Here is a 26,552-nt window from a genome sequence, read left to right as displayed (position 1 = left end):
AAGTACTTTCTGCTCATCAGTGCGGGGGTAGATGTTGAAGTAGGACTCCAACTTGGACGTCCATTCTTCCAGGTTAGATGGTGAGGGAGATTGCCCATTATACTTTGTGAGAATGACCTTGTCACGCAAATCATAGGGGCCATGCTACCCATGAAGTCATTGTTGTCCATGCATCCCGTGGTGGCCATACATGCCCTGCTGTCCATACATCCCTTGTGGTGCATTTAGCCCATGTTGTCCATTATAGCCATATTGTCCATGATTGCCAGGCTGGCCATTTGTACCATATTGTCCTTGATGGGGCTGATTCATATGTGGTGCATAGGGGCTCCTAGGTAGAGCGGGTGAAATTTAACCCAAGGTAGGGAAAGGCCTCAAGTGAATGTTGCCGGCATGGTAGACAAGGGAATTCAATAGGGGCACATCATGCATGTGAGAGGGTTCCCTGATCTCATAGGTAGAAGAGGAAATTCCCTTAGCGCCAAGTATACCCTGTGGTCCATGTGATGGTTCCTGATGTGGAGGGCATCTAGACTCATGTCTAGAGTCATTGGTCTTCTCTTGGGATGAAGCGGTCGCTAACTGAGCAACAAGAGCAGTGAGTTGTTCCAAGGTCTGTTGGGTCTTTGAGTTTGAGATGGCCATGTGCTCAATCGCTTCATCAAACTTAGACATCATCTGGCAGTGGTTGGTGACCATATCGTTGTGGCGTTCCATATGACGGAGCTCATGTTGACAGAGGGTGTGATTAAGAAGGGTATACGGGTCCGTTTCAGGCATGTCCTCCTGTATATCACCATGGTAATCTTGTGCTGAGCTTGGTTCCTCATTCATGGAGGTCCGGGAGTCTCTAATCTCCCTCTGGATTTCCTCTTGGGCCTTGCTTTTGCCTTTCTGGGCAGCCATCTAGATGCAGTTCACAAGACCTGCTGTCAGTAAAAAGGGCGTAACTCTTAGTAGGAAACTCCGATTGCTGAGGTTTTGGGCTCAAGTCAGAGGGGACGACGGCCTCTTCGAGATGAGCTACTAACCTTTATGACAGGAAATTATCAGAATTTTCTGTAGGGGTTTTACAGTGGCTGTCCTGGAGCAGTCTGCAACCTGTCCACAGTGACCCTAGTGCATAAAAATGGGCATAACTTTCACACTGTAACTCCGATTGGGGAGATTTTTTATTCAAACCGGAGGGGACGAAGCCCTCTTCGAGATGAGCTATAAGGTTTACCCCCAGATTCAGGACAGAATTTTTCTGCAATTGGATCTTTGTGACAGTCCTGTAGGACTGTGACCAAAAAACACTGTCTATCCCTAAGTGCCAATGTCTGACATGGATAGAGCATAGATCAAGGGGCCTGATCTGACACCTCAATAGCATCTTGAGCATACTGAGCATAATCCCGAGCATCATTGCATACCCATCAACATTGCCATTCATGCATAAGTACATTCACTGCCATACATCTCCATAGACTGCATGTACCTCAAGTGGCATACATGGGTGCCATTATCATTGCGGGGTATTCAAGAGGGATCATTGGGATAGGGAAGTGTGGCTTATGGAAGTACCTGCACCTGCAAGCAAGTATTGGGCTCCGGATCACCGGGAGGTGGGTAAAGCTCCCCCCGGGCTGGGTTGTGCACCCCTTTAGGGTCTTAAGTGGTAGGGGAGGGTCACCTCTCTTTTGTCTTACCACCTCGCCTGGCATCGGCCTTTTTCCTCAGCCAGAGTATACATGGCAGACATTTTTAATTAGCAATCAGCATGAGATGCATTGGAAAGGAGAAATTGGGCCTTTTCATGAGATGCAAGGAATGATGAGGGTTGGGGTAGGGGTTACCTTGGCAGTCCAGTGACTCACTGGCTGCTACTTACCCACTTTACAATGGCTAATATTCTTCCAAGATCATAAGACAAGGTAGGGGTTAATGTCAGCCATTACAATGAAATCCCAGAAAGAGATATAATGCTTGTATGCAATCTTGAATCTCTCCAACAATGGATTAAGCTCAGCAAGTGGCTAAATTGAGAGATTAAGATCAGAGTGGCATACCTCTTTAATGCTTGTGATGACCATTGAAGCCCGAATCTTCATGATGTTACTTGCTCCATTGATGAAGTCCGGTTGTTGGTTGGGCATCCGTGGAAGAGTGCTTCAGCCTTCGAGTGCTCTTGCTGATGAAGAAGTCTCCCGCACTTGTCCCCGAGCTTGAGCTTTAGTAATGGGAAGCTTCAAGTGAAGCTTTCATGGCTACCCACAAAGCTCCCATGCATGCTGAGTTCAATATCTTCATCTGAGCAAAAGAAATCATTCATGGGCTGAAGGACTTGTGGGATATGAGCTCTCAGAGTCAGAGATGGTTTAGCTTGAAGAATCCATGGCTGCCCCAAACTGTTCCAAACAGTCCAACTGCTGTCCACCTTGTGGCTGAATCCCCAGAGCAAGAGTGTCAAGGAGGAGGAGATCAATGTGTGGATTCAGGGCCTGAAATCGCAGAGAGGAGCAGGGAAGGAGGTCTAGGGCAGAGAGGGGAGGCAGGAGGAGCAGGGAACAGCAGCGCAAAATGCGCCGCAAATTGCGGGCTGTTCCTTGGAGTCTCATCTGGCCTGTGACCCTTGTCAAGGGTATGGCCTGTGGTCAGGGGCAAGTAGGGAAGGCTCCTGAGGCTTCAGTCTTGCTCTCTCATGGCTGCTCTAGGGAAAAAGATGAGTTCTCTCTGCTGTGTGGCTATGGCAGCTTGCCTGGGAGGAGAGAGAAAGAGAGCTAGAGCAAAAAGTAACTGGGGTTTTGCCCTCTTCTAACTCCTGGGACCCTAAACTTGGCCTGGAACCCTTAAAATTTGCATGAAAAGAAGTGACGACCTGCTATTTTAACCGTTTTACCTCCAGATATGTCTGAGTCTCCAACCATAGCTCCTGCTTGCTCCAAAAAGCTGAAGTTAACTACAGTCCTTCTTGCTGTACCTGTACCTGTAAGCTGAGTAACTAGGGTTTTTGGGATTTGAAAAGGGAGAAAGGGGAAAGAAGAAAAGGACCAAAGTCTGAAGCTCTGATACCACTTGTAATGAAAGAAGTTGAGGGGAGAGAGAAAGAGAGCTGAGGAGAGAGAAAGAGAACAAGAAGAAGAAGGAAGAAGACTAGAAGAGGAGAGAGAAAGAGAGGAGAGAGGAGAGAAAGGAGAAGGAAGCCATGGAAGCTGAAGATGTAGGTGAAGAGTGTGATCTTGATAATAACTGGTTGCCCTAATCTGGGGCTCTTACACCTTAAATACCCCGGTCAGTGTGACGAGATGTCTAAACCCTAGTCGGTGTGTATCCCACTTGTTACACAGCCTCCTGCATCAGCCCCTCTCCTACCTACATGTCAGTTCCAGCCTACGTTTTGGTGTTTTTGCATCTCCTCCTCGCTAAGCAACTGCATTATCAGGCCGTTTTTGCTTTTCAATGCAATTTTTGGCTGATTTTTTTTATTTTTCGCAGCAATTTTCTTCTTGTTTTGGTCAAATTTTGGTAAATACTGCATGTGAACTTTCATTTTCTACAATCTGTGCTTGTGGTTTGGCTATGTTCCCTCTCCAAATACCTTCTATTCTCTACTTCTCTTCTAAATCCTTTACAGATGGCTCCTCCGTGCACGTCCCTTGATGACAAGTTACATGGAGATTCTAGAAAGGCTCTTGCAACTTCAGAGCGGGGTTCGAAGAAGAAGAAGTCGAAGACCCAGTGTTACCACTATGAGAAGAAAGGTAATTTACAGAAGGCTTGCACAAAGTTAGCTGCTTCCAGGAAGAAGAACGAGAAGCAGACACAGCACGATGTGGACTCCAATGGCGAGTCCTTATCTGCCTCAAACTAAGACTCTGATCCTCCGACCAAGGAGAAGTCCAAGGCGCGAAAAGGCTCAGATTCTTCGGATCGCGGAAAGGGCTTGATGGCCCCTTCCTCAATTGCTTTCTAGTGGTGGTGATGACCGTATCCCTCACGACTCTCCAATGCTAGAGAAGGAGTGTGAGAGAGTGGTGAGATAGGGCAGCCGCGCCTCATCTATATATCAATACAGATGCACAGAATCTAGAGAGGGACTTCCTTGACGCAGTGATTGAAATCTGGTAGGTTCAAATCCTGGAGCTAGGATTGCCATCCAAGTTCATGATGGGCTGTTTATTTGACAAAGAGCGAGCTTGGCTCCTCATCTTGAGCTCACATGAGGGGACACTTTAGCAGTCTAGCCAAAGGCAGGAAATCCATGGTCACATATATTCCAGAGGCATTTTTGACAGTATGGTCATGTATGCTACTAAGAGACATTGGGATAAACATAGAGATATGCCATGATCTTCTCTATTTTCAAGAGCTAGTACGATCGACATCAACATCACGTTCTCTCCGAGGCACCTTGGTGGTGGCTTGATCACCCACTGCTTGGGTATCCATGGTTCTACTTGGTGGTTCTATGTTGTATGGTTTATGATTCATTATCATTGTACCATTGTGTTGTATCTGATCACCCATAATCTGAGAGAGGGTGTTAGCAAATATGTCAGCTCATGTGTGAGTCTGTGAATGCAAAGACTGGGCACATTATTTAGGATATTTAGGCATTTTTATTTGTGTCATTTTATGGTCGTATTGAGAATTTATTGCTGGTCATTTCCCAAGCATACATTTGAGTTCTCATGTGTACTGTGTTCTTCAGTGTTCTTTATTTCCCTTTCTCTTTTGTCCTATGTTTCAGCAATTTATTACAGCATATATTTACACTTCCATTGCTGCTCCACTTCTAACACTTGCATGCCATATCAACTTTTTCCATGGGTCCATCTCATCCTGTCTGATCAATAATACCTAGATGTGTTGCCATGTCCATGAGATAAAGTTAGTTCATACACCATTATCAAACAAGATTAATACATGCTGATCTTTGATTTTGCCCCATGCTCTACAGAACTCAATAGCATCATCATTAGGTTGATCACTAACAACATCAAGCATCAAACCAACAGACATTTTGAGTTTCTTTCCCTTGGGATCTCCTTGATTTTTTAATTTTCCAACTTGTTGTCTATTGAAACAATCCTTAGTCATATGGCCCTCTTGTTCACAAACAAAGCATTTATTTGCAGCCCTTAATTCCCTACATTATGCGACTGTTTTCCAACTCTTTCCTCATTGTTTGGCTTCTTTTTAGCCTAATTTTTAGATCTACCCCTTTTCTCAGCCTTTGAAAACTTCTTTTTCAATTTCCCACAATGACTTGGAAACACAAATATTTCCCACACAACAATGTATCATCTGTATTTGTTGTTTCTATGAGCTGAAACATGCTACATACAATAGAATTAATGCAAAAATCCCTAATTCCTTTTGGTAGCCTACATACAAACTTTATTCCATAAGGACAAATGAGAGTGAAGCTACTTTTACAGAAATTCTAAGGTTACTTTTTGGTAGAGAGGCCATAACTTGAGCATATAAACTCCAAATTTTTCGGAGAATGGTGCATTAGAATCCTCTCATCAAGATCTTTTCAATGATATCTTATATGCTAAAGTTTTAAGCTACAATGGATATAATTATCTGTTAGCTCTCTTTTTTAATAGGAAGATGGCATAGCAATTCTTAGAGGGCCCAAAAGTAAGTCCATATTTCCCCTAATATGTCATCTCCTAGTTAACATGTGATCCCTAAGGAGAGACCTCTTGCATCGAAAGTCAGTCCTAGTGTCCAGATCAAACAAGCCCCTTGGTGAAGGACTCCTGCAACTAGCCTAGGGGAGGCATAGTGCATATTCGAGCTCAACTTTGTAAAAATAGCACCTAACCATCCTCATGAACTACGTCATCAATGCATCTAATTCCCAATTTTGGACCCCGGCTTTGATCGGTTCTTAAATTACCAATGGTTTTTCACCCCCACATGCATACACACGCATGCACACACTTCTTTATAAATGGAATGCACATGCACATGCATGCACACATACGTACATATGCAATATTAGTGAGTGTAATGATTCATAGTATATTATACTATACACACATGTAGACATACACACATACAAAGAAGTTTAGTTATACTATTGAACAACCACTAACAATGGAGCAAAAATTAGTGTGATACCATACACCAATACACATACACACAAAGAAGCTCTATTGTACTATTGAACAACCAATAATGGAGTAAAAATTAGTTAAATTTTGCATCCTCAACTCAATGATTTAAGATATCCATATACAATAGAGACAATCCCACTTTTTGCTTGGAATTGCCCAACCGCCTAGAGCATTCTTGCATATACTTTCTCAGCAATTATATGTCCAATTCTTAAACAAAAAATTGGTTTTTTGGCATATTTTCATACCAACTCTAGGAATACTCCAACTCTTCCAAGTGGGTCAAATTTTGGGATTTATGTGATGATTTGGACACAAAAGAACCACGCATTCAGGGAGCTTAGTCGTTTCCTTCCTATAGCTACATTAGACACTTGCTACCCCAATCCTAACATGATAGCCACACCAATCCTTATATGACAGCTGCTTTATTGGTGATACAGATGTTTCTTGTGTGGATTAGATTTACCACTGTTTTTGTTTTTTTTTTTTTTAACACACTTTGTCATGAAGTCTACTATCCTTGTACATTAATGAGCTAATGAACAATGATTTCACAGACCCCCACACCAACTGTGCTTGATCTTGATTTAGTTACATGATTTACTAAGTGCACATCATTAGTTACGTAACCTGATCAATAACTTGGTTTAATTACTAACTGCACATGATTAGTTACATACCTTGATCAATGACTTGATGTGTTTGAGCATTGTAGATTCTGTACCAGACTTTTCATGACTATGCTCTGGCAACAAAAGCAGTGAACAAACCTGTCAGAAACGAAGAAGAAAAGTGAAAATGGGGCTACCAAATGTTAATTTTCTTGCTACTAGGCCTGTCAACCTGGGGGTGTGGAGAGGCCACTTCTATCAATACTGATGAAAGGGCCCTGATCTTCCTCTGCTGGGGCATGCTGCGGCAATGGCTGCTCAGAATTCGAGCGGATTTGCTGATAAGCTGTTGCAGGAGAGAGAAAGCACCTCCTTGCAAGGGTGGTGTTTCTTATCAGGCCACCTCTGATGAGCGAGAGTGTCACCATGCCGTGAGGGAAGCCTTACTGATAGTCCAAGTACACGCACTGGCTCGATGATGCTTAGATCGATAGCATAAATGTATTGACAGGAAAAAATAATGTAGTTGGAATTGAAAGGATTGATGGAATTTGGAAGGGAGTGGAAGGGAATGGCTACTTGGAATTGAGAGGGAAAGGTAATGTAGTTGTTGGGATTGAAAGGATTGATGGAATTTGAAAGGGAGTAGCTAATTGGGACTAAGGGACTAAGAAAGCTGCAATAATGTTTTGAGGTAAATTGGAACTAAGAAAGCTGCAATAATGTTTTGAGGTATAAGATTTTATCAAGACTAAGGTTGGTTACACACCAAACGACACATGTTTACTTGTAATTTATAACTAATCCAGATATTTATTTAGGGGTTGGACATTCCCAGTTTTTTACACATTGTAGTGGGCAATGACATGTTGTTTGCAATCAAATGTCTTCTACTTACTTGGAAGTGGTGGACCTATTAAACAAGTGAACTCCTCACTTTTGGGCAAGGTGTCTTCCTCACCCACTGTGTAAAGTGAGAGACAACAATGCACTATTTGCATTTGCTACTAATCAATAAAAATGTGTATCTTTTTTTGTTTTTTTGCAATATGTATCCATTTTGTGTGTAAAAATATTGTGCCCAGTTTCAAAAAATGCATGCCCACACTTTGGACGAGGATTGGTTATCCATCAATCGATGTGTAACCATCCTAAGAAAGAAGCACTAATGTTTTCACATATAAATTTATTTTTTGAGTACAAAAACCCAGTATATTAACAAAATAAAATGTTGTATTTATTGAAATTGTTGAAATGATTAAATGGAATTTAGAATGAAATGACTAGTTGGAACTAAGAAAGAAGCACTAATGTTTTCAAATAAATTTGAGGTGTTAAATTTAACTTTTGAGTTGAGGTATAAAATTTAATTGAGGTATAATTGGAACTAAGAAAGAAACACTAATTTGTTGGAATGAAATGACAAATTGAGGTATAAATTTTAATTTGAACTAAAAAGGAAGCACTAGTGTTTCCATATTTTAATGTATTTTTTAAATAAAAAATTTAAATATGGTAATAAAGTATAGTGATGTAAATACAACTCATTCAAGGGCATTCTCTTCTCAAAGACCAAGCCACTCTCTTAAGCAAAGCATAAGCTATCTTGAAAGTACACATGCTTGCTTGATGATGCTTCAATTGAGAGCAGAAGTTCATTAACAAAATTAAAAGGATTTGTCTAAATTTAGAATTAGAATGAAATGACTACTTGGGACTAAGAAAAAAGAACTAATGTTTTGAGGTATAAGATTTTTTATTGGGACTAAGAAAGAAGTACTAATATTTTCATATATAAATTTATGTTTTGATGTGGAAATTTAATATATTACTAAAATAAAGTATCATATCTACTTATAGAAAAATGCTTGAATAGAGTCTAGAATAAAATGATCAATGTTCTTTAAAGACTTAATTTCAATGTCAATGTAAAATTTTCAAAAATAACCTTTAAATCCTAAAAATGAAGGCTTTAAGAAAAAATTTAAGTAATTTTTAGTTATAAAACTGGCAAACACATGTAATTTGACACAAAAATCCCTTCAAATTTTTGAGTTAGGGGCGTTTGTGTAAAAGGGAGCGACGGATCGAAGGTTGGACTCGAGAGCTATGGTGGGAGAGCAAGAGCAAGAAAGGGAGAGACTAGAAAGGGAAACTCCAATAGTCACAATGTGTGACCGGGCCTTCCTTTATTCAAATTGTTACTAAAAGAATAAAGAATAAAGTGACGGTGATGGGCACCCACCACCTGCAGTGTGCAGTGGCGGTGACTGTCAGTGTAGTAATACACGGGCGGCTAGGCAGAGGCGCCTTTACCCCCAACAGCCTCCCACTTAAAGGCGAATCTGCGCCAGTGAGGAGTGAAAAGAAAATTAAAAAAAAAGACAGTACAACATGTACACATATACAACAGGATGAGGAAAGACGTCATCTCATCCCATGCCCATCAACCTCCTAACGAAGGCAAAGCGCTATGTAGGGAGACTTTTCGTGAGCAGATCTGCAAGATTCTGGTCAGTTGAGATCTTGACAAGATCAACAGACTTGTCCTCAATGACCCCACGTATGAAGTGATACCTCACCTCAATGTGTTTTGTCTTCGCATGGAAGACTGGATTCTGAATAGCACTCATAGAATCCGAATGCAGTGTAGGGATAGCATCAATACCAAGGTCAGCAACTAAATGACCCAACCAAATGGCCTCCTTGCAAGCCTCAGTGGCTGCAACATACTCGGCCTCTGTAGTCAAAAGGGCCGTGCATTTCTGCACCTTGGACATCCAAGAAACAACACCTCCAACATAGGTGAATACATAGTCGAAAGTGGACTTCTTACTATTTGCATGTCTTGCATAATCAGAGTCAGTGTACCCCACGACTCATGTATCCTGGTTGCCATAGCATATGCACATATCTGCAATGCCCTTCAGTTACCTCATGATACCCTTCACGGCATCCCAATGCTTCTTGCCAGGTGTAGCCATATAGCGTGCCACAACACCAACTGCAAAGGTAATATCTGACGAGTGGCTATCATGGCATACATAAGACTGTCCACTATGGATGTATAGGGAATCTTGGCCATCTCGGCCCTCTGCTCATCTGTCTGCGGACAATCAGCCTATGATACCTTCACATAAGAAGGCAATCGACAGCCAATAGGCTTTACGTCCTGCATGCGGAAGCGCCCAAGGACTTTATGAATGTACTCCCTCTATGGTGACAAGTAGAGAAGTCCCTGATGCCTGTCGCGTTTAATGCGCATATGGTGCACAGATCAGATGCTGTAAGCACGCGTCGTGAGCATCGGAAGGTCCCCAAGAACAAAAGAACTCTACTTTTTGCACAAAACTCAAGGTAGAAAGCATGCACGACATGAACAAGAGACCAATTGGGTGTAATCTCCCCCCATGCCTTGTGTGAGTGCTCCACAAAGCATGTATTTTATGTATTATCTTCAAGCTCAAATAATAGCCCAAATTACAAAATAGCAAGCTTTTGGCTTTTGAGTTTGCTTTAGTGCTAAATAGAAATAAAGCTAATGGGCAGGCGCCTAAGAAGTCAGGCATACCCAATACAATATCCAAATACAAATATCATAATCGTGCGCCCATGCGCATACAAAAATAATAAATAAATGTCCAATACCTTAATAAATAGGCACGACAAAATATAGGCGCCATGCCTAAGGTATGCGCCCATCAAAATATAAATGATAACTCGAATACACGCTATTCTCCAATGCTTTCCTCAGCCACTGCTGCTATCTCTACAGATCAACTGAAGCATTCACAATCGTTAGTAAAATAATACAATTAAATCAACAAAAGTGAATACCTAGCAGTCTTCAGCTACATAAATAAATCAATTGGTTAGAAATCAATCCTAACCTTAATTTATCACGAGTGCACACTCTAAACTCATAAACGTTTATTAATTTAATATGTATTTTGCGGAATCACCCGCTATGGAATCACCCATGTACACACTAAATTAACGAAATGCCCGAAAAGGATAGGCGTCCCCATTGACTTCTCGCACAAAGAATCCACTTTGTGTATGAGCCCCGATAATAAAAGTTTACGGAATCCACCGTAAAACCTCACGAAATCCACCGTGAAATATGCCTCCTGGCATCATACCCCCGGGGTGGGATAGCAATTGTCCTCAATTGCTATTAGCTCAATGTGGAGCCAATAGAGTGGGGAAAGCATTTAAGTCTCTAGCGTGCATCCATTGGGCAAACTTGACCAAATATCTAGAATATCTACGGCCAGTTCTAATGGTCATAAAGTCAGTACCTATAATAGCTTCAGGTTCAAGGATTTCAGTCTCTTCATCTAACAAAGGTGGGTTTTCATAAATAGGGTGTACAGGTAATTGGCCTCTAAAGGGTCGTAATAAACTAATATGAAAGGTGTTGTGAATTTTCCAATGTGGTGGTAGTTCTAACTTAAATGCATTGTCATTAATTTTGTTAATGATCTTAAATGGTCCATAGAATCTAGGTGCTAATTTCACAACTGGGTGTTTATCTACACTTTGTAATCTATGTTTCTCTATTATTAACCAAACATAGTCATCAATTTTGAAATTCATGGCCTGTCTTTTCTTATTTGCTTGCTTTGTATATGACTGCTAGGCTTTGGCAATCATGTCTTTAACTTCATCAAAAATAGTAGCGTGCATGTTAGCAATATCATCAACAGTCTGAATCTTATTTGATAATGATGCAACGGGTGTAGACAATCTATAACCATAAATCACTTCAAACGGTGCTTTCTATGTAGTTGTGTGTGGAGTATTGTTATATGCAAACTGAAGTAAATGTAGATGTGTATCCCATGTATGTGGTTTTAAAATAATGTAAGCACATAAAAGATCTAAAATAGTACTGTTAGTAGCTTCTGTTTGACCATTTATTTCAGGATGAAATGCAGATGAAAAATCAATCTTTGTGCTTAAGTTAGCAAACAGAGTAATCCAAAAATTATTACAAAATCTAGAATCACGATAAAAAATAATAAGTTTTGGTAAACCATGATTAGTAAAAACAGTTTTAAAAAACAAGTAAGCTGCTTGAGATGCTGTTAAAGTTTTCTTGTATGGAATAAAATATGCTTGTTTACTAAACCTGTCTACAATAGTCCAAATCATATCATGGTTAGCTTTAGTGTTAGGTAAATTAGTAATAAAATCTATAGAAATCTGTTCCCATGGTCGTGATGGAATAGATAAAGGCATTAGTAAACCATACTGTTTACCATGATGTCTCTTAACTCTTTGACAAACTAAACATTCAGAAACAAAATTAGATACATCAATGTCCATATGTGGCCAATAAAAATCTTCAGTCAATGTACGCAAAGTAGATATGATACCTCTATGACCTTGATATGGATGACAATGAATCTCATTCAAAACAAATGATCTAAATGGAACTGTAACACATAATCTCTTTTCGTAAAACATGAATCCATCATTGTAAGACAGTGAATCAATAGGAATCCAGTTATTTCCAACTAATTTATTCCAATCAGCTTAAAAAGCAATGTCCTGATGATAAGTATCTTTCATAGGGATAAGGAAATCAAATGATATAATAGAAATATTATGAATGGTCGGTCTTCTACTTAAAGCATCGGCTACTACATTCTCTTTTCTTGGTTGATATTGGATAAGGGGATGAAAACTTTGAATGAAAGCTGCCCATTTGATATGTCGGTCAGAGGTTTGGGGTTGACTAAGGAGATGTCTAATACTTTGTTGGTCAGTCTTAATCATAAACTCAGAATCCATTAAGTAATGTTTCCATTGTCTTAAGACTTGTACTACAGCTAACAATTTTTTATCATAAGTGGAATATTTAAGTTCGGATGGTTTCAGTTTATAGCTAGAATAGGCTATGGGATGATTATCTTGCATAAGTACAGCTCCTATTCCAGATCCGCTAGCATTAGTAACTACTAAAAAGAATGGTCTATTGAAATTAGGTAGTTGTAATATAGGAGCATGGGTTAATGCATGTTTCAATAAATCAATGTATGAGGGGGGATAAGCGCACAAACCATTGTAACCAACATTTTCTTCTCGCATTGCCTGGGTGTTCCCCCTCCACCCGGGCCTTGCGCCAACATAACACGAATGCTATTTCTTGCAATCGCAAAGTCTTCTTGCAATCTACTTTCTTTCAAAGCAAAGTGCCTTCTTGTAAGCTAAAGGTGGGAAAGACCGCGGGGGATCACGGTGAGAACCGTGGGTGACGAACGCAAAGTTGGGAATTGCATGCTACGCACGCATTGTGCGTTACACTTGGTATGAGCTTCCTCATGGGGGGGGTGTGTATGAGGGGGGATAAGCGCACAAACCATTGTAACCAACATTTTCTTCTCGCATTGCCTGGGTGTTCCCCCTCCACCCGGGCCTTGCGCCAACATAACACGAATGCTATTTCTTGCAATCGCAAAGTCTTCTTGCAATCTACTTTCTTTCAAAGCAAAGTGCCTTCTTGTAAGCTAAAGGTGGGAAAGACCGCAGGGGATCACGGTGAGAACCGTGGGTGACGAACGCAAAGTTGGGAATTGCATGCTACGCACGCATTGTGCGTTACACCAAAAGATTTTTGTTGATTTATCAAACCAATAATAAAAACAATACCTTTCTTTAAAAGTTTAGTCAAAGGCAAGGCAAGTAATGAAAAATTTCGCACAAACTTTCTATAAAAACTAGCAAGATCTAGAAAAGAACGTAACATGCACATTTTTGGGTATGGGCCAGTTTAATATTGCTTCTATCTTTTTAGGATCAACCTTAATACCTTTTGACGACACAATATGACCTAGATATTCAATTTCTATTTGAAAGAATTCACTCTTTTCTAGATTAGCATACAATTGATTATCTTTCAACAACTTGAAAACTAAAGACAGATGTTCATAATGCTCTTTCTCATTTTTATTGAATACCAATATATCATCAAAGAATACTATAACACAATGCTGATATTTCAAAAATATGTGATTCATCATTCGACTAAATGTAACAGGTGCATTAGTCAATCCAAAAGGTATCACTAGAAATTCGTAATGTCCAAATTGTGTTCTAAATGCAGTTTTGAATATATCAAATTTATCTAATCTCACTTGATGATAACCAGATTTTGAAAGGTGAGAAGGATCGAAGCTTGCACGCGAGCTATGGCGGGAGAGCAAGAGCAAGAAAGAGAGAGACAAGAAATGGGATCTCCAACAGTCACAATGTGTGACCGGGCCTTCCTTTATTCAAACTGTCACTAAAAGAATAAAGAATAAAGTGACGTGACGGGCGCCCGCCACCTGCAGTGTGCAGTGGCGGGTACTGTCAGTGTAGTAATACACGGGGCGGCACGGCGGAGGCGCCTTTACCCCCAACAACCTCCCACTTAAAGGCGAATCTACCCTAGTGAGAGAGAAAAGAAAAAGAAAAGACAGTACAAATGTACATAGGTACAAGGGATGAGGAAAGGTGACATCTCATCCAACGCCCATCAACCTCCTGAGGAAGGCAAAGCGCTCAGTAGTGAGGCTCTTCGTGAGCAAATCTGCAGGATTCTCGTCAGTGGAGATCTTGACAAGGTCAACAGACCTGTCCTCCACGACACCACGTATGAAGTGATACCTCACCTCAATGTGTTTCGTCTTCGCATGGAAGACCGGATTCTTAGCCAACTGAATGGCACTCATAGAATCCGAATGCAGTGTAGGTGTAGCATCAATCCCAACGTCAGCAACTAGACGGCCTAACCATATGGCCTCCTTGCAAGCCTCAGTGGCTGCAACATACTCGGCCTCAGTGGTAGACAAAGCCGTACACTTCTGAACCCTGGACATCCAAGAGATAGCCCCTCCAGCATAGGTGAATACATAGCCAGAAGTGGACTTCCTACTATCTGCATGTCCTGCATAATCGGAGTCAGTGTACCCCACGACCCCTGTATCCTGGCTGCCATAGCAAATACACATATCTGCTGTGCCCTTCAGGTACCTCATGATACCCTTCACGGCATCCCAATGTCTGCTGCCAGGTGTAGCCATATAGCGTGCCACAACACCAACTGCATGTGCAATATCTGGACGAGTGGCTATCATGGCATACATCAAACTGCCCACGGCTGAAGCATAAGGGATCTTGGCCATCTCAGCCCTCTGCTCATCTGTCTGCGGACAATCGACCTGTGATACCTTCACATAAGAAGGTAATGGACAGCCAATAGGCTTTACGTCCTGCATGCGGAAGCGCTCAAGGACTTTATGAATGTACTCCCGCTGTGAGAGATACAAAAGTCCCTGATGCCTATCGCGCTTAATGCGCATCCCAAGTATATGTGAGGCCTGTCCCAAATCCTTCATCTCAAAGCTCTTCTTCAGCTGAGATTTAAGAGCATCTAGCTCATCATGAGCTTTCCCTACTATCAGCATATCATCAACATAGAGTACCAAGATAAGCAAACTGCCATCACGGGCTTTCTTCGTGTAAAGACACGGATCCATAGCACTCCTGCTATAGCCCTGTGACTGCATAAAGGCATCAAACTTATGATACCATTCTCTAGGTGCCTGCTTCAAGCCATACAAGCTCTTCTTCAACTTGCACACTAGGTGCTCCCTGCCAGGTTCTGCAAAGCCCTTAGGCTGATCCATATAGATCTCATCATGCAAGTCCCCATGTAGAAAAGCCGTCTTGACATCCATCTGATATAGATCTAAGTCAAGCTGTGCAACCAAAGCCAAGACTAAGCGCAGGGTGGTCATCTTAACCACAGGAGAGAAGACCTCATCAAAGTCCACACCATGTTCCTGCTTAAAACCCTTTGCTACCAATCTAGCCTTGTATGCCGGCTTGGGGTGTCCAGGGGTACTTTTTAGCTTGTACACCCACTTGCATGGCAAAGCCTTCTTGCCCTTAGGCAAGGCAACCAAATCCCAAGTCTCATTCTTATGCAGGGAGTCTATCTCAGACTGCATAGCCCTCTCCCAGAAGTGACTGTCACCCCTGTGCATAGCCTCATCATAAGTGAAAGGCTCTCCTGCATCTGTAACCAAAACATAATGCATAGAGGGCTGAAATCTGTTAGGTGGACGTCTGTCTCTAGCAGACCGTCTCACCGCAGGCTCTGCTGCCTCTCTAACTGCCTGTCCAACATCCTGGCCCTGTGGAGGAACTGCTGCAGGCTGTACTACTGGCTGTGTTGGAGCTTTAGGCTCCTCCTGAAAGATCACTCTACGGATCTCAACCACCTTCTCAGGCTGCATGTGCATCTTGTCTTCATGGAAGACGACATCATGGCTGCGTACTATTTTCCGCGCCTCCGGATCCCATAGGCGATAGCCCATCTCTCCTGACTCACCATAGCCAAGGAATATGCATTTAATGCTCTTTGGATCCAATTTACTCCTCTTGTCCTTGGGCACATGGCAGAATGCCTCACATCCAAAGACACGGAGATGCGCATAAGAGGGTGGCTTACCAGCCCAAACTTCCTCTGCAACCTGGAAATCCAATCCACTAGAAGGCGATCGGTTTATGACATGCACTGCCGTACTAACTGCCTCAGCCCAAAAACTCTGGGGTAGGCCTGCATGGCTAAGCATAGAGCGCACACGCTCCTGAATAGTCCTGTTCATGTGCTCAGCCAAACCATTTTGGGGTGGGGTGTAAGGGGTGGTCAACTGATGCTTAATACCCCTGTCATCACAAAACTGCTCAAAAGCATGCGAGACATATTCTCCCCCATTATCTGTCCTAAGGCATTTTAGCCTATACCCAGTCTGGTTCTCAACAAGAGCGAGCCATCTCTGAAAAACTGCCAAGACATCGGACTTCTGCTTTATGGGATAAGCCCACACTTTCCTAGAAAAATCATCAATGAAGGTAACGAAGTACTTCGCGCCACCCATAGACATGCAAGGCATAGGCCCACAAACATCGGAATGCACCAATGCCAAGGGCTCACTCATGCGTGGCCTACCCGATTTCTTATGCGTAGACCTATTCTGCTTACCATAAAGACAATGATCACACGAGTCAAAACGTGCATAGTCCAAAGGCGGAAGATACTGCAAACCAGATAACATTTTCATTCCCTTCAAAGACATATGCCCCAAACGGGCATGCCAAAGTGATACATGTGGGATAGAACCCACTGCCAAAACATGGTCAACTGAGGATCCAGATACAACAAGAGGATAGAGGCTGCCAGCCTTGGCGCCTCTAGCAAGCACAAGTCTGCCTTTGGTAATTTTCCAGGCAGAATCCCCAAAATAGACATGAAACCCTGCATCATCCAACTGTCCTGCAGACATAAGACTGCGCGTAAGCGCAGGTACATGACGTACATCCCTAAGCAAAAATGAACTGCCAGTGGAAAACTGCAACTGAATATCACCCATGCCCACAATATCAAGAGACCTGTCATCTCCAAGTCTGACTGATCCAGATACAGTACGGTAAGAGTGAAACCACTCACGGTAAGGCGTCACATGGAAGGACGCACCTGAATCCAATAACCAGCACTGTGCATACATACTAGGTGTCTCAGTCAAGTGTGAAGCATCAGAAGAACTAGCTGCAAGTATAAACTCATCACCACCATCGGACTCCTCAGTCTGCGTGACATTAATTTTCTCAATCTTGACGTTGGACTTCGCAGGTACTATGCTGCGATCAGAGGACTTCTCCTGCACTTTATCTTTCCCCTTATCCTTGCGCTTCTCATTGCGCAACTCATGACACTGTGGTCTAATATGGCCCTTTTTTCCACAATGATGACAAGTGACATTTGCATTGCGCCCACGCGACTTACTACGCGACTTGCCACGAGATTTAGACCGACCCTTCTGCGAGTCACGGCCTCGACCATTACCACGGTCATACCTGTCATTCCTGCCTCTAACTGTCAAAGCATGACTACCACGAGAGGCATCCAAGTTTTTGCGATTCACCTCTTCCTGAAGAAGAGCACTTTCAACATCTGCCAATTTTAGAGTAGCACTAGAGGCACAAAGAGCAGTACGGAAAACATCCCATGACTCATTCAGAGTCCCAAGCAAGAAAAGAGGAGTTACTTCCTCTCCAAAGGTGATATCCTGCGAAGTCAGGTTCTTCAATATAGAATGGAACTGGCTCAAGTGAGCAGACATAGTCGCATTATCCTTCATGCGCAGATCCATAAGCTGCTTCAACCAGTACATCTGACTCGCCGGACTTTTCTTATCATAAAGATTCTTGATCTTATTCCATAGATCCCATGCACTCTGTGCTTCCTCAAATACATTATAATGTACCTGTTCAGTGAGAGACAATACAATCGTGGACTTGCATAGCTCATCAAGTTCAAGCCAGTCGTCATTGTCCATGGTTTCAGGCTGCTCCCCACTCAACCGAAGTGGCTTAATCTGAGATTTCTGCACCAAAACCTGCCATATTTGACTCTTCCAGTAAGAGTAGTTGGTACCATTCAACTTTGTAATGTTAAACATGGCACTATCATGCGAAGATGACGCCATTATGCAGGCTGGAAATGCCCAAACAGCCCAAAACTGCTTGTTGTTTTACTGCAGAAACTGCCCAAAAATGACCAAAACGGGGTCCAAAGGGCGAGCAAAGTGTGCCAAAAGTTGCTGCCCACTTAGTACTAGGTGCGGTACACCAAATCAGGATATTTCAGCATGAAAAGTACACCTCAGTCCACCAATAACTGCTTGCTGTAATAAATTGAAGGTATGCAGTCTAGAGAGCAAACTGTCCCAAAATAGGATTCAATGTCAAGCAAACAATGCTAGGTCCAAAGCCGGTATGAAATTGACATAAGCAAGGCCAATGACAGTGAAAAGAACATGAGCTCAACACCGAAGCATGTCAAAATAACATCTGCCAATGAAAGGCACACCCCCAGACACTCTAGGCAAAGTGTTCTCGTAACTGCCAAAACCTGACACAAATAGGTGTCTGCTCAAAGAGAAAGATCCAAATATGAGACTCAGCTCATAAGCATCCTGTGAACCAAGAGTACATCAATGCATATCCATAAAGATCAAAGTATGATCCCAAAGTCTCAATGCGTATGTAGCTGCTCAAGACATAAACTGCTCCAAATACATGTAAGTGCGCCAATAGAATGTAACTGTCAAAGGTCAAGCAAGCATGTAAAATGCTCCCACTGGCACAAAAGGCGTACAAAGCAAGCTCAGAAGCTCAAACAACCCAAGAGAAAGCACCAATGATAAGTGACCATGTCAATGCATCAAGCGCATCCAAGAGAGCATGACATACATGAAGCACCGGTCGTATTAACCATGAAGCAATACATAAGCCCAAATAAGCTCTCGGTCAACTCAATGACATCCAAATAGCAACCAAGATCAGTGATCAAGTAAGCCGGGAATGCTCAAATACATCCAAATCCAAGCTCCAAATGTCGGTATGGCATACACGAACCAAATAGCATATGTCACGAACCAAAGCATGTAATGCAAAAGCCTAACTGTCAAGCAGAGACATGAGGCATAGGCGGTCCATGAGCATGCCAAGTCGGTCCAAAAGCCAGTGAAGACGGAGCTAATGCGAAGCTCAAAAGCATCCCATAATCTCATACATATGCTCCAAGTCGTCCCCAAATGTCAGAGATATCATGCCAAAGCTCAAAGCATACATCCGGTATCGGTAGGTAAGTGCCAAAGCATGTAAAGTACCTTCAGCCCACTGTTATTCCAGCATGTATTTACTGTTCTAAACATTAGATTTCAGCCCCAAATTCAAGCCAAAATCATGGTCAAACCAAATGCATACATCCCCAATACATCCGGGTAGGAAGTAGACCGCATACGGGCATCAAACAAGGTAACCGGAGTAGAGTATAAGCATTAAATGCCAATGCCAAGTGTGGCTGCCCTGTTTCCAGCACTGTATAACAGTAAATAACAGTCCCAAATCAGCCAATATTTCAAGCCAAAATCATGGCATAATCATGTGCATACATTCCCAAGGCACTAGGCATCATGTAGACCGCATACGGGCATCAAATAGCACAACCGGAATGGAGTATAAGCAACAAATGCTAATGCCAATGGTGCTGCCCTGTTTTCAGCCTGTTATGACAGTTTATGACAGTCCCAAATCTGAAGAAATCAGCCCCGAAAGATCAAGACCAATGCCCAAAGCTTGAATGACATCAAACATGAAGTCTATAGCCCTCTTGATCAAGGTAGAGAGCAAGAAGCAATGGCCAAGTGTGGAGCTGAAGTAGATGAGTGCTCACAGCCTGGAAAAAATGATGCAATCTGCCCTGTTGGTGCTGAACTTGCTGCTGCTCCACATGGGCTGAAAAGGGGGTAATGGGGGGCTCAATGATGGCCCAAGGTAGGCACATACCAAGCCATGAAGGCCCAATGCAAAGGGGAGGGAAGATATGAGCTATGGAGCTCAAGAAGAGTGGCTGCCCTTTGTTCCTACCCTGTTTCAATCTGAGAATACACTCAAATGCCTGCAAATGCTGAAGCAATACCTCAAGGGCAAGGCCCTGATGAAGCTCAAGAAGGCCAGGATGGAGCTCGGGAAGCCGGGGAGAGTCGGGAGCTCAAGAGGTCGGCTATGGCTGCCGGGATGGAGACCCAATGCGTGAAGCGAGTCGATGCGAAGGTCGGGAAGCACCGAGTCGAGCTCGAGCAAGAGAATGCCAAGCTCTGATACCAATTGAAAGGTGAGAAGGATCGAAGCTTGCACGCGAGCTATGGCGGGAGAGCAAGAGCAAGAAAGAGAGAGACAAGAAATGGGATCTCCAACAGTCACAATGTGTGACCGGGCCTTCCTTTATTCAAACTGTCACTAAAAGAATAAAGAATAAAGTGACGTGACGGGCGCCCGCCACCTGCAGTGTGCAGTGGCGGGTACTGTCAGTGTAGTAATACACGGGGCGGCACGGCGGAGGCGCCTTTACCCCCAACAGATTTAAGATCTATCTTACTGAATATGGCAGAACATTGTAGTTTATCCATAAGATCATCTATCCTAGGAATTTGGAGCCCCAAGAGGAACACCAAGGAAAAGGGAATTTTCTTGCAAGAAAATCTATCTTGTAATATCAACAAGCTTGTTTATTAAGTTTCATATGATCATAATGAAGAAAAGAACACCAGACACAACAAATCTTCATGCAGCATCATGTAGATCTCCCACGGATTTGATAGAATCAACCATATTCTTCAATATCTTCACAAAATCCATCAATATAACAAAGAAAGCAAAGGAATACACCATCTTTGAATGGAAATACATCACATAGTATTCATCTTCAATGTCTTCATAGTCTTCTCTCTCAATCTCTCACATACAATCACTCTGTTTTAGTAGAATTGGCTATCTCTGACTCTCTCTCTCTCTCTCTCTCTCTATCAATAATACATCATATCCTCACTACAATCTCTCATAATCACTCTCAATAATCCTTCTTAGGTCGTGGATACCCCTCCCAAGAGGTATGTTTGATATGAAGAGTCACCAGAGCCACTACAGTGTCTTTTCATAGCTCACTACTGTCACTTCACTCCAGTCTTTACTTGAGTCTTCAGTATCTACTTCTTTCACTTCTTTTAGCTCTTTTGCACTTGTATTCACCTCTTTCCAAGGCTAGAAAACTTTCCCAAGCTACACATACATTCAACAGAACACATACAGAACAGTCATAGTACAATACCAAAACAACTACAGTACAGAACAGAACAGTTACAGTACAGAGACAGAAGCTCTACAGAAGACCTACAGAAGGTTACAAAAGGTCATCAAAACCACATAACTCATACTTAAACCATTCCAAACCATCAAAAACCATTCAATAAGCTTTCACAAGATCTCAATCTTCATCAATCATCAATCCATCCCTCCTTACATAAAGAAAACATAACAAAATAGAAGCTATACAGAAGGTATACAGAACCAATCAAAACCTATCAGAACATCACCTCTCCACTAATAAACATGATGAACTTCCAAAACATAATCAATATCATCCAAAACACTCTCAAACCACTTTCAAACCAATTAATCATCTCATAAAATCAACCATTCAACTCTCGAAAACAACAAAAATCAGCCAAAAAATAGGACATTTCCACACTCAACATATCCCCATACTTAATAAGGAAGCGTCCTCGCGACCCAGGAAAAAGGGAATACAAGTTCATTCAAAAGCTCAACTTTGATCTTCAATATATCTTCAAAAACAATCCATCCAACCATGACCCCAACTTATAACCTGTATCTAATATAAAAATACAATGAAAGGAAAACCCTTTATACATTAACACTTCGTATCAAACTGAAAATCACAACAAACTTGTAAAGGATATAAGAAGTTTCTTATTCTTCTTCTTCTGCATCAGCATCTTCAACTCTCCAACCCGCAACACCATCACCACAATTCTTCAAAATGTAGCTCGCACGAAAGCCAATCCAATAGGCAACCACCACGTTCTTATTACATTAATTAACCCACAACACAAACACTATACACAACACAACCATCTGAACGACTCCTCCAAAAAGAGAGATTTTCATTAAAAATCATCCACCATACATTGGAAAAGGTATCAATGAAGATGATCCCTCTTGAAAGATTGGTGATTTTGGAAACGATCCATAGACAAAGATTCATCTACAAATGTTTTGGGAGGATTTTGAAAAATTTGAAGACGACACATCCTTTCCAACAGGACAAGGTATCTGCTAGGCAAACAAAGGGCATGAAAATACAATATATCCAACTGCTGGGAATCAATGCTCACATTGACATTCGTGCACAACTTTGGAATAGGCTTGGAATCATTATGAGAATGCCTATGCATATACGCCAGATACCAAGCAAAATGAACAATTAATCTCATAGAAGGATCTGCAGACTGTGAATACTGCTGAGCAAAATGAATATAGTTCTAGTACGCTTGACTGGCAGCTGTCCATTCTCTTGGGATTACTGGCCAGTTTATCTGAGGTCCTGTAAGGGAATCATTCGAGCTCCATCCCCTTCTTCTAGAAATCTAATAATCAAACCTGTCATAGTCACTAACCAACTGAGGTGGTTGAGATATAGAAGTGGCAGGAGAGGAAAGTGGAATAAGGAAAAATGGATGAAGTGAGGGGTAGGCAAAATCATAAAAGGAAGAATGATTTAAAGAATGAGTGGCTGAAATTTGTAGGGAATCAGTTAAAAAGGGTGTTAATTGATAAATAGGAAAGGTAGAAGGTACATGAATGGATGGGGAAGGACATGGTGGAGAAGGGGAAAATACTCTATCCTCAATAAAAGAACAGTATGTAAATATGGGAATTTGAGGAAAAGATAAAGGTTGGAAAAGAATGGGTAAGATAGTTGTGGAATTAGTTTGACAGAGGAAAAGATATATATCATATCGGTGAGCCATTTGTCAGTAATACAGGAGGGTAGGAACAGAAGGTCCTAAGAGAGATCTTCTATGATAGGCATAAAAAAAGATAGAATCATACGGATTATGTTTGGAAAGATAAGCTAAGAGATCCACCCTCAGTTGATTAGTGCTCTGGGCATAGGTAGGAGCTGTGTTCTGTCTTTGATTCAGGACCACAGAATCAATCATGGTATGCCAGGAATTATCAGGGCAAGTAGCCACTTTGGAGGAGTAACTCTGAAATATGTCAGCTATGCGCAACTCCAAATGGTTGACATACAAAACAGCTTGTAGAACCACATCTCCCACATACCAAGCCATACCCACTTCATCTGGAATCAACAAGTCTCCTCGCAGATATATATAAGACATCAACATGGTATCTGTCGTGATAGAATCTTCAAACACTATCCTTACCACCTCTGTCAGCTACTCAGCAGACCAAGCCCTACTCCATCCATCCTCCGGAATAGAAAGATCCATCGTGGAAAGCTTCATGTAGAAGGCTAACTTCTATAATTGGTAGTGGACAAAGAAAGAATGGTCTAAAGGAACATATTCCTGATACTGCTCAAATGTAGACCATAACAAGTCCATTCTGGATTACAATCTTTCCACTTTATCTTGGAATAGAGGACACAAGGTAGCCTGTCTGTGAAGAGCTGCCAAGTCCTGTTGTGAGAGAGAAGGGATCAAGGGAACATGAGGGCTTAGAGGAACAGACCGTGACTTTGCCTGTTGATCTTGCAACTGCTTGATTTGGGAGACTTGTGATTCCATTGTGTCATTAGTAGTCTGTAAGGCTGAAAGTTTGACATCTAAAAGAGTTTGGAACTCTTGCGCTTCTCTGGACATCCTCTCCTTCTCCTCTGAAAGGCTAGTAACCTCTGATTGAGCCTATGTTAACTGGATCTTCAAAGAAGATATCTCATCTCTTTGGGTTGCAACCAATTGGGTTTGTTGCTCCATCTGCTCAAACAAATCTGCTAGGGTATCCTTAGCAGAGGCTAACTCGGATGTTGCTTTATGCAACTGGTCCTTAGACTGCATCAGCTCTTCATAAAAGGAACCGTACAGTTGTTGAACACAGGCTGTCTCACTGACAATTCAATGGAACTTTGAATGTCTTTACAGAGGAAAGGAATAACATCTCCCGAGACTAGACTGTTCAGTGAGGGGATTGATATATACAACGAACCTTCTCGATGTGCTCTGAACAGGTTATTACATGTGAGATAACCAGGGAGATCACTGCCAAAGGTAGCAGGAATGGGCACTGAAGGAAGAACTGAGGGAGCTTTATCCGCTACCCGCTTCAAGCGTTTACGTTGTATGACTAGGGGAGGCGGAGAATCATCATCCTCTATGTCAATTGGTTCTGACTCATCTAAAGGTGAAGGAGGAGGTACTGGATCAGATGGAGGAGGTGGAGGCACACTCTTCTATAAACCTGAGTAGGTCAAGAAGGTAGACAAGTACGATCCATAGGTGACATTGGTAACATTGCCCCTAGTGACTTTCACGAAATGTTGATCCATTTTAGTGAGTAGGTAAGTGCTCCAATCAATGGCTACTCCTTTTAACACCATCCTTGAAGCTGTAAAAAGCTCTTTGGACAAGTAATGGGATGGCGTTTTTGCAGGCATAAACCTGTCCTGGAGAAACTGACAGACCATCCTCCACACAAGATCAGTGATCATGGAAAAGGAAACTCCTGAAGAGTTGATCACCTTCTTAACATCCACAATTGTCCTTGTCTGCTTTTGTAACAGCTTCAGAATCTCTTCGTTAGAGAAAAGCTAGTGAGTGGTAACAAAGGGTTCACCTTTGGAGGGAAGAGACAGAGCCTTCCCTAGGCCTCGAGGTGTCAAAGTCATAGAAATATCCTGGACCAATCCCGACTTCTTGCCATAGGAGGCTAGAAACTCATCACACATCGATGGATCCTCTGGAAGCAATGGAAAGGAGGTAGCCACAAAAGTAGTGAGTCCCGCCTTCGTGAGAGGCTCAAAAGTGAGTAGGGAAGAGTAATCCCTACTGACTAGTGGGACATACTGGATAGGGGGAGGAGCGTGAGAAGGCGCCATTCAGATGGTTACACACACACCACAAACAAGGAGAATGCTTGCAAAGCGATAGACAAAAAACCAAGGATAATATATCAACCAAAACGATAAAACGTGACTCGACCAACTATCCCTAAGCAAACCACAACCTAGAAAAAATTCAACATGACCTTGAGACATATGTGACCGAAAGCTTCATGCTATGCATCATGCAAACACCCAAATCCCCGTATTAAGCAATAAAGAAAAAAAACTACACAATGTACCCTTAACTGTAACAAAGAAACTGAACCAAAACATCACAACAACCCACACATATTAAGACCACAACTTTGATAAATAGGTGTTGACCATGGAGAGAACTCCGAAGACTTCGTGTACCCATCCCACGAAACGAGTTCATTAAAAAGGGGAAATTAAGTGCAGTGAGGGGGAAATTAATTTAATGAAAGGTTCATTGTAATAAATTATTAAAAATGGGTGAATTTTTATTAAGTGATAAACCTTATCAAGAAAATGACAGTTCCTTCTTAAAATATTAATTACCAATTATTAGGTTAAAGCGGTGCTTTAATTCGAATCCCGGACTTCGATACCTAGACTGGGTCTCTAAATGCAAGTTCAATTATTAAAAAATTAAGGTGATGTGGAACACTTTTTTGCCAGTGCGTGCTCTTGTGACGGCTGGTTCATTTTAATTAAAAATGTTAAAGTGCCTCTTTAGCGTACTTAGCGCATGCTAAGTGAACGACGAATTAATTTTTAATTATAAAATGGTGCGTTTAGCGCGAACGCACGTGCCATGGTGGTGTTTAGGATTCATTTTAAGAATTAACTGTGGATTGTGGGGTAGCAGAAAAAAAAATAAAAAATAAAAGAAAAAATACATGGTATTCAAAATGGTCTGAATTTTTGCTTGAAATTTATAGGTTAGAAAAATATAGCAATTTGTTACAAAAATAGTGGGATTTTTTAAAGATTTTTTTGGAAATTTTTTCAAAATTTTAAGTGTTTTTAAATGATTTTTTAATTTTGTCAATGTATTTTGTTTTTGTTTTTGTTAAGGTTTGCGGGTTTTGAATTAAAAATCCAGAAAAATACCCAGAAATAGGCTGCGTGGTAGCTGCGTGTCAGCAACCGGCTAACGATCGCCCGCACAATCACGAACAATCGAACAATCACACACTCGCGCGTGTGGCTGCGTCTCGAGGGAAAATCGGGGTGTATGTGGATGGCTACGGGTGGGACGGGGGTTTATGGAGGGGGTTTCAGTGGTTCAGCTATTCAGCAGGGCTGCAGCGTAGG

General features: G+C 41.9%; 1 protein-coding gene across 1 annotated transcript in view; it reads right to left on the bottom strand.

Annotated features, from left to right (window-relative positions):
- Positions 1 to 7,441, bottom strand: part of LOC148012123 (NADH dehydrogenase ubiquinone complex I, assembly factor-like protein (DUF185)) — a 95,603-nt gene extending 88,162 nt beyond the window's left edge. The window contains exons 1-2 of the mRNA XM_087669259.1: positions 6,960 to 7,441; positions 6,797 to 6,861 (exon numbers count right to left, since the gene is read on the bottom strand). Coding sequence (XP_087525385.1) covers positions 6,797 to 6,861; positions 6,960 to 7,155 — 261 coding nt within the window. The 5' untranslated portion in view covers positions 7,156 to 7,441. The remainder of the gene's footprint in view (positions 1 to 6,796; positions 6,862 to 6,959) is intronic.
- Positions 7,442 to 26,552: the final 19,111 nt, after the last annotated feature.

This window comes from Lygodium microphyllum, chromosome 27 (assembly GCF_053477565.2).
Source record: "Lygodium microphyllum isolate KBCC chromosome 27, Lygodium_microphyllum_v1.1.10, whole genome shotgun sequence".
In the NCBI taxonomy this organism is placed as follows: domain Eukaryota; kingdom Viridiplantae; phylum Streptophyta; class Polypodiopsida; order Schizaeales; family Lygodiaceae; genus Lygodium; species Lygodium microphyllum.
The sequence above is the reverse complement of the archived record's forward strand: the minus strand, read 5'-3'. Positions and strand labels throughout refer to the sequence as shown.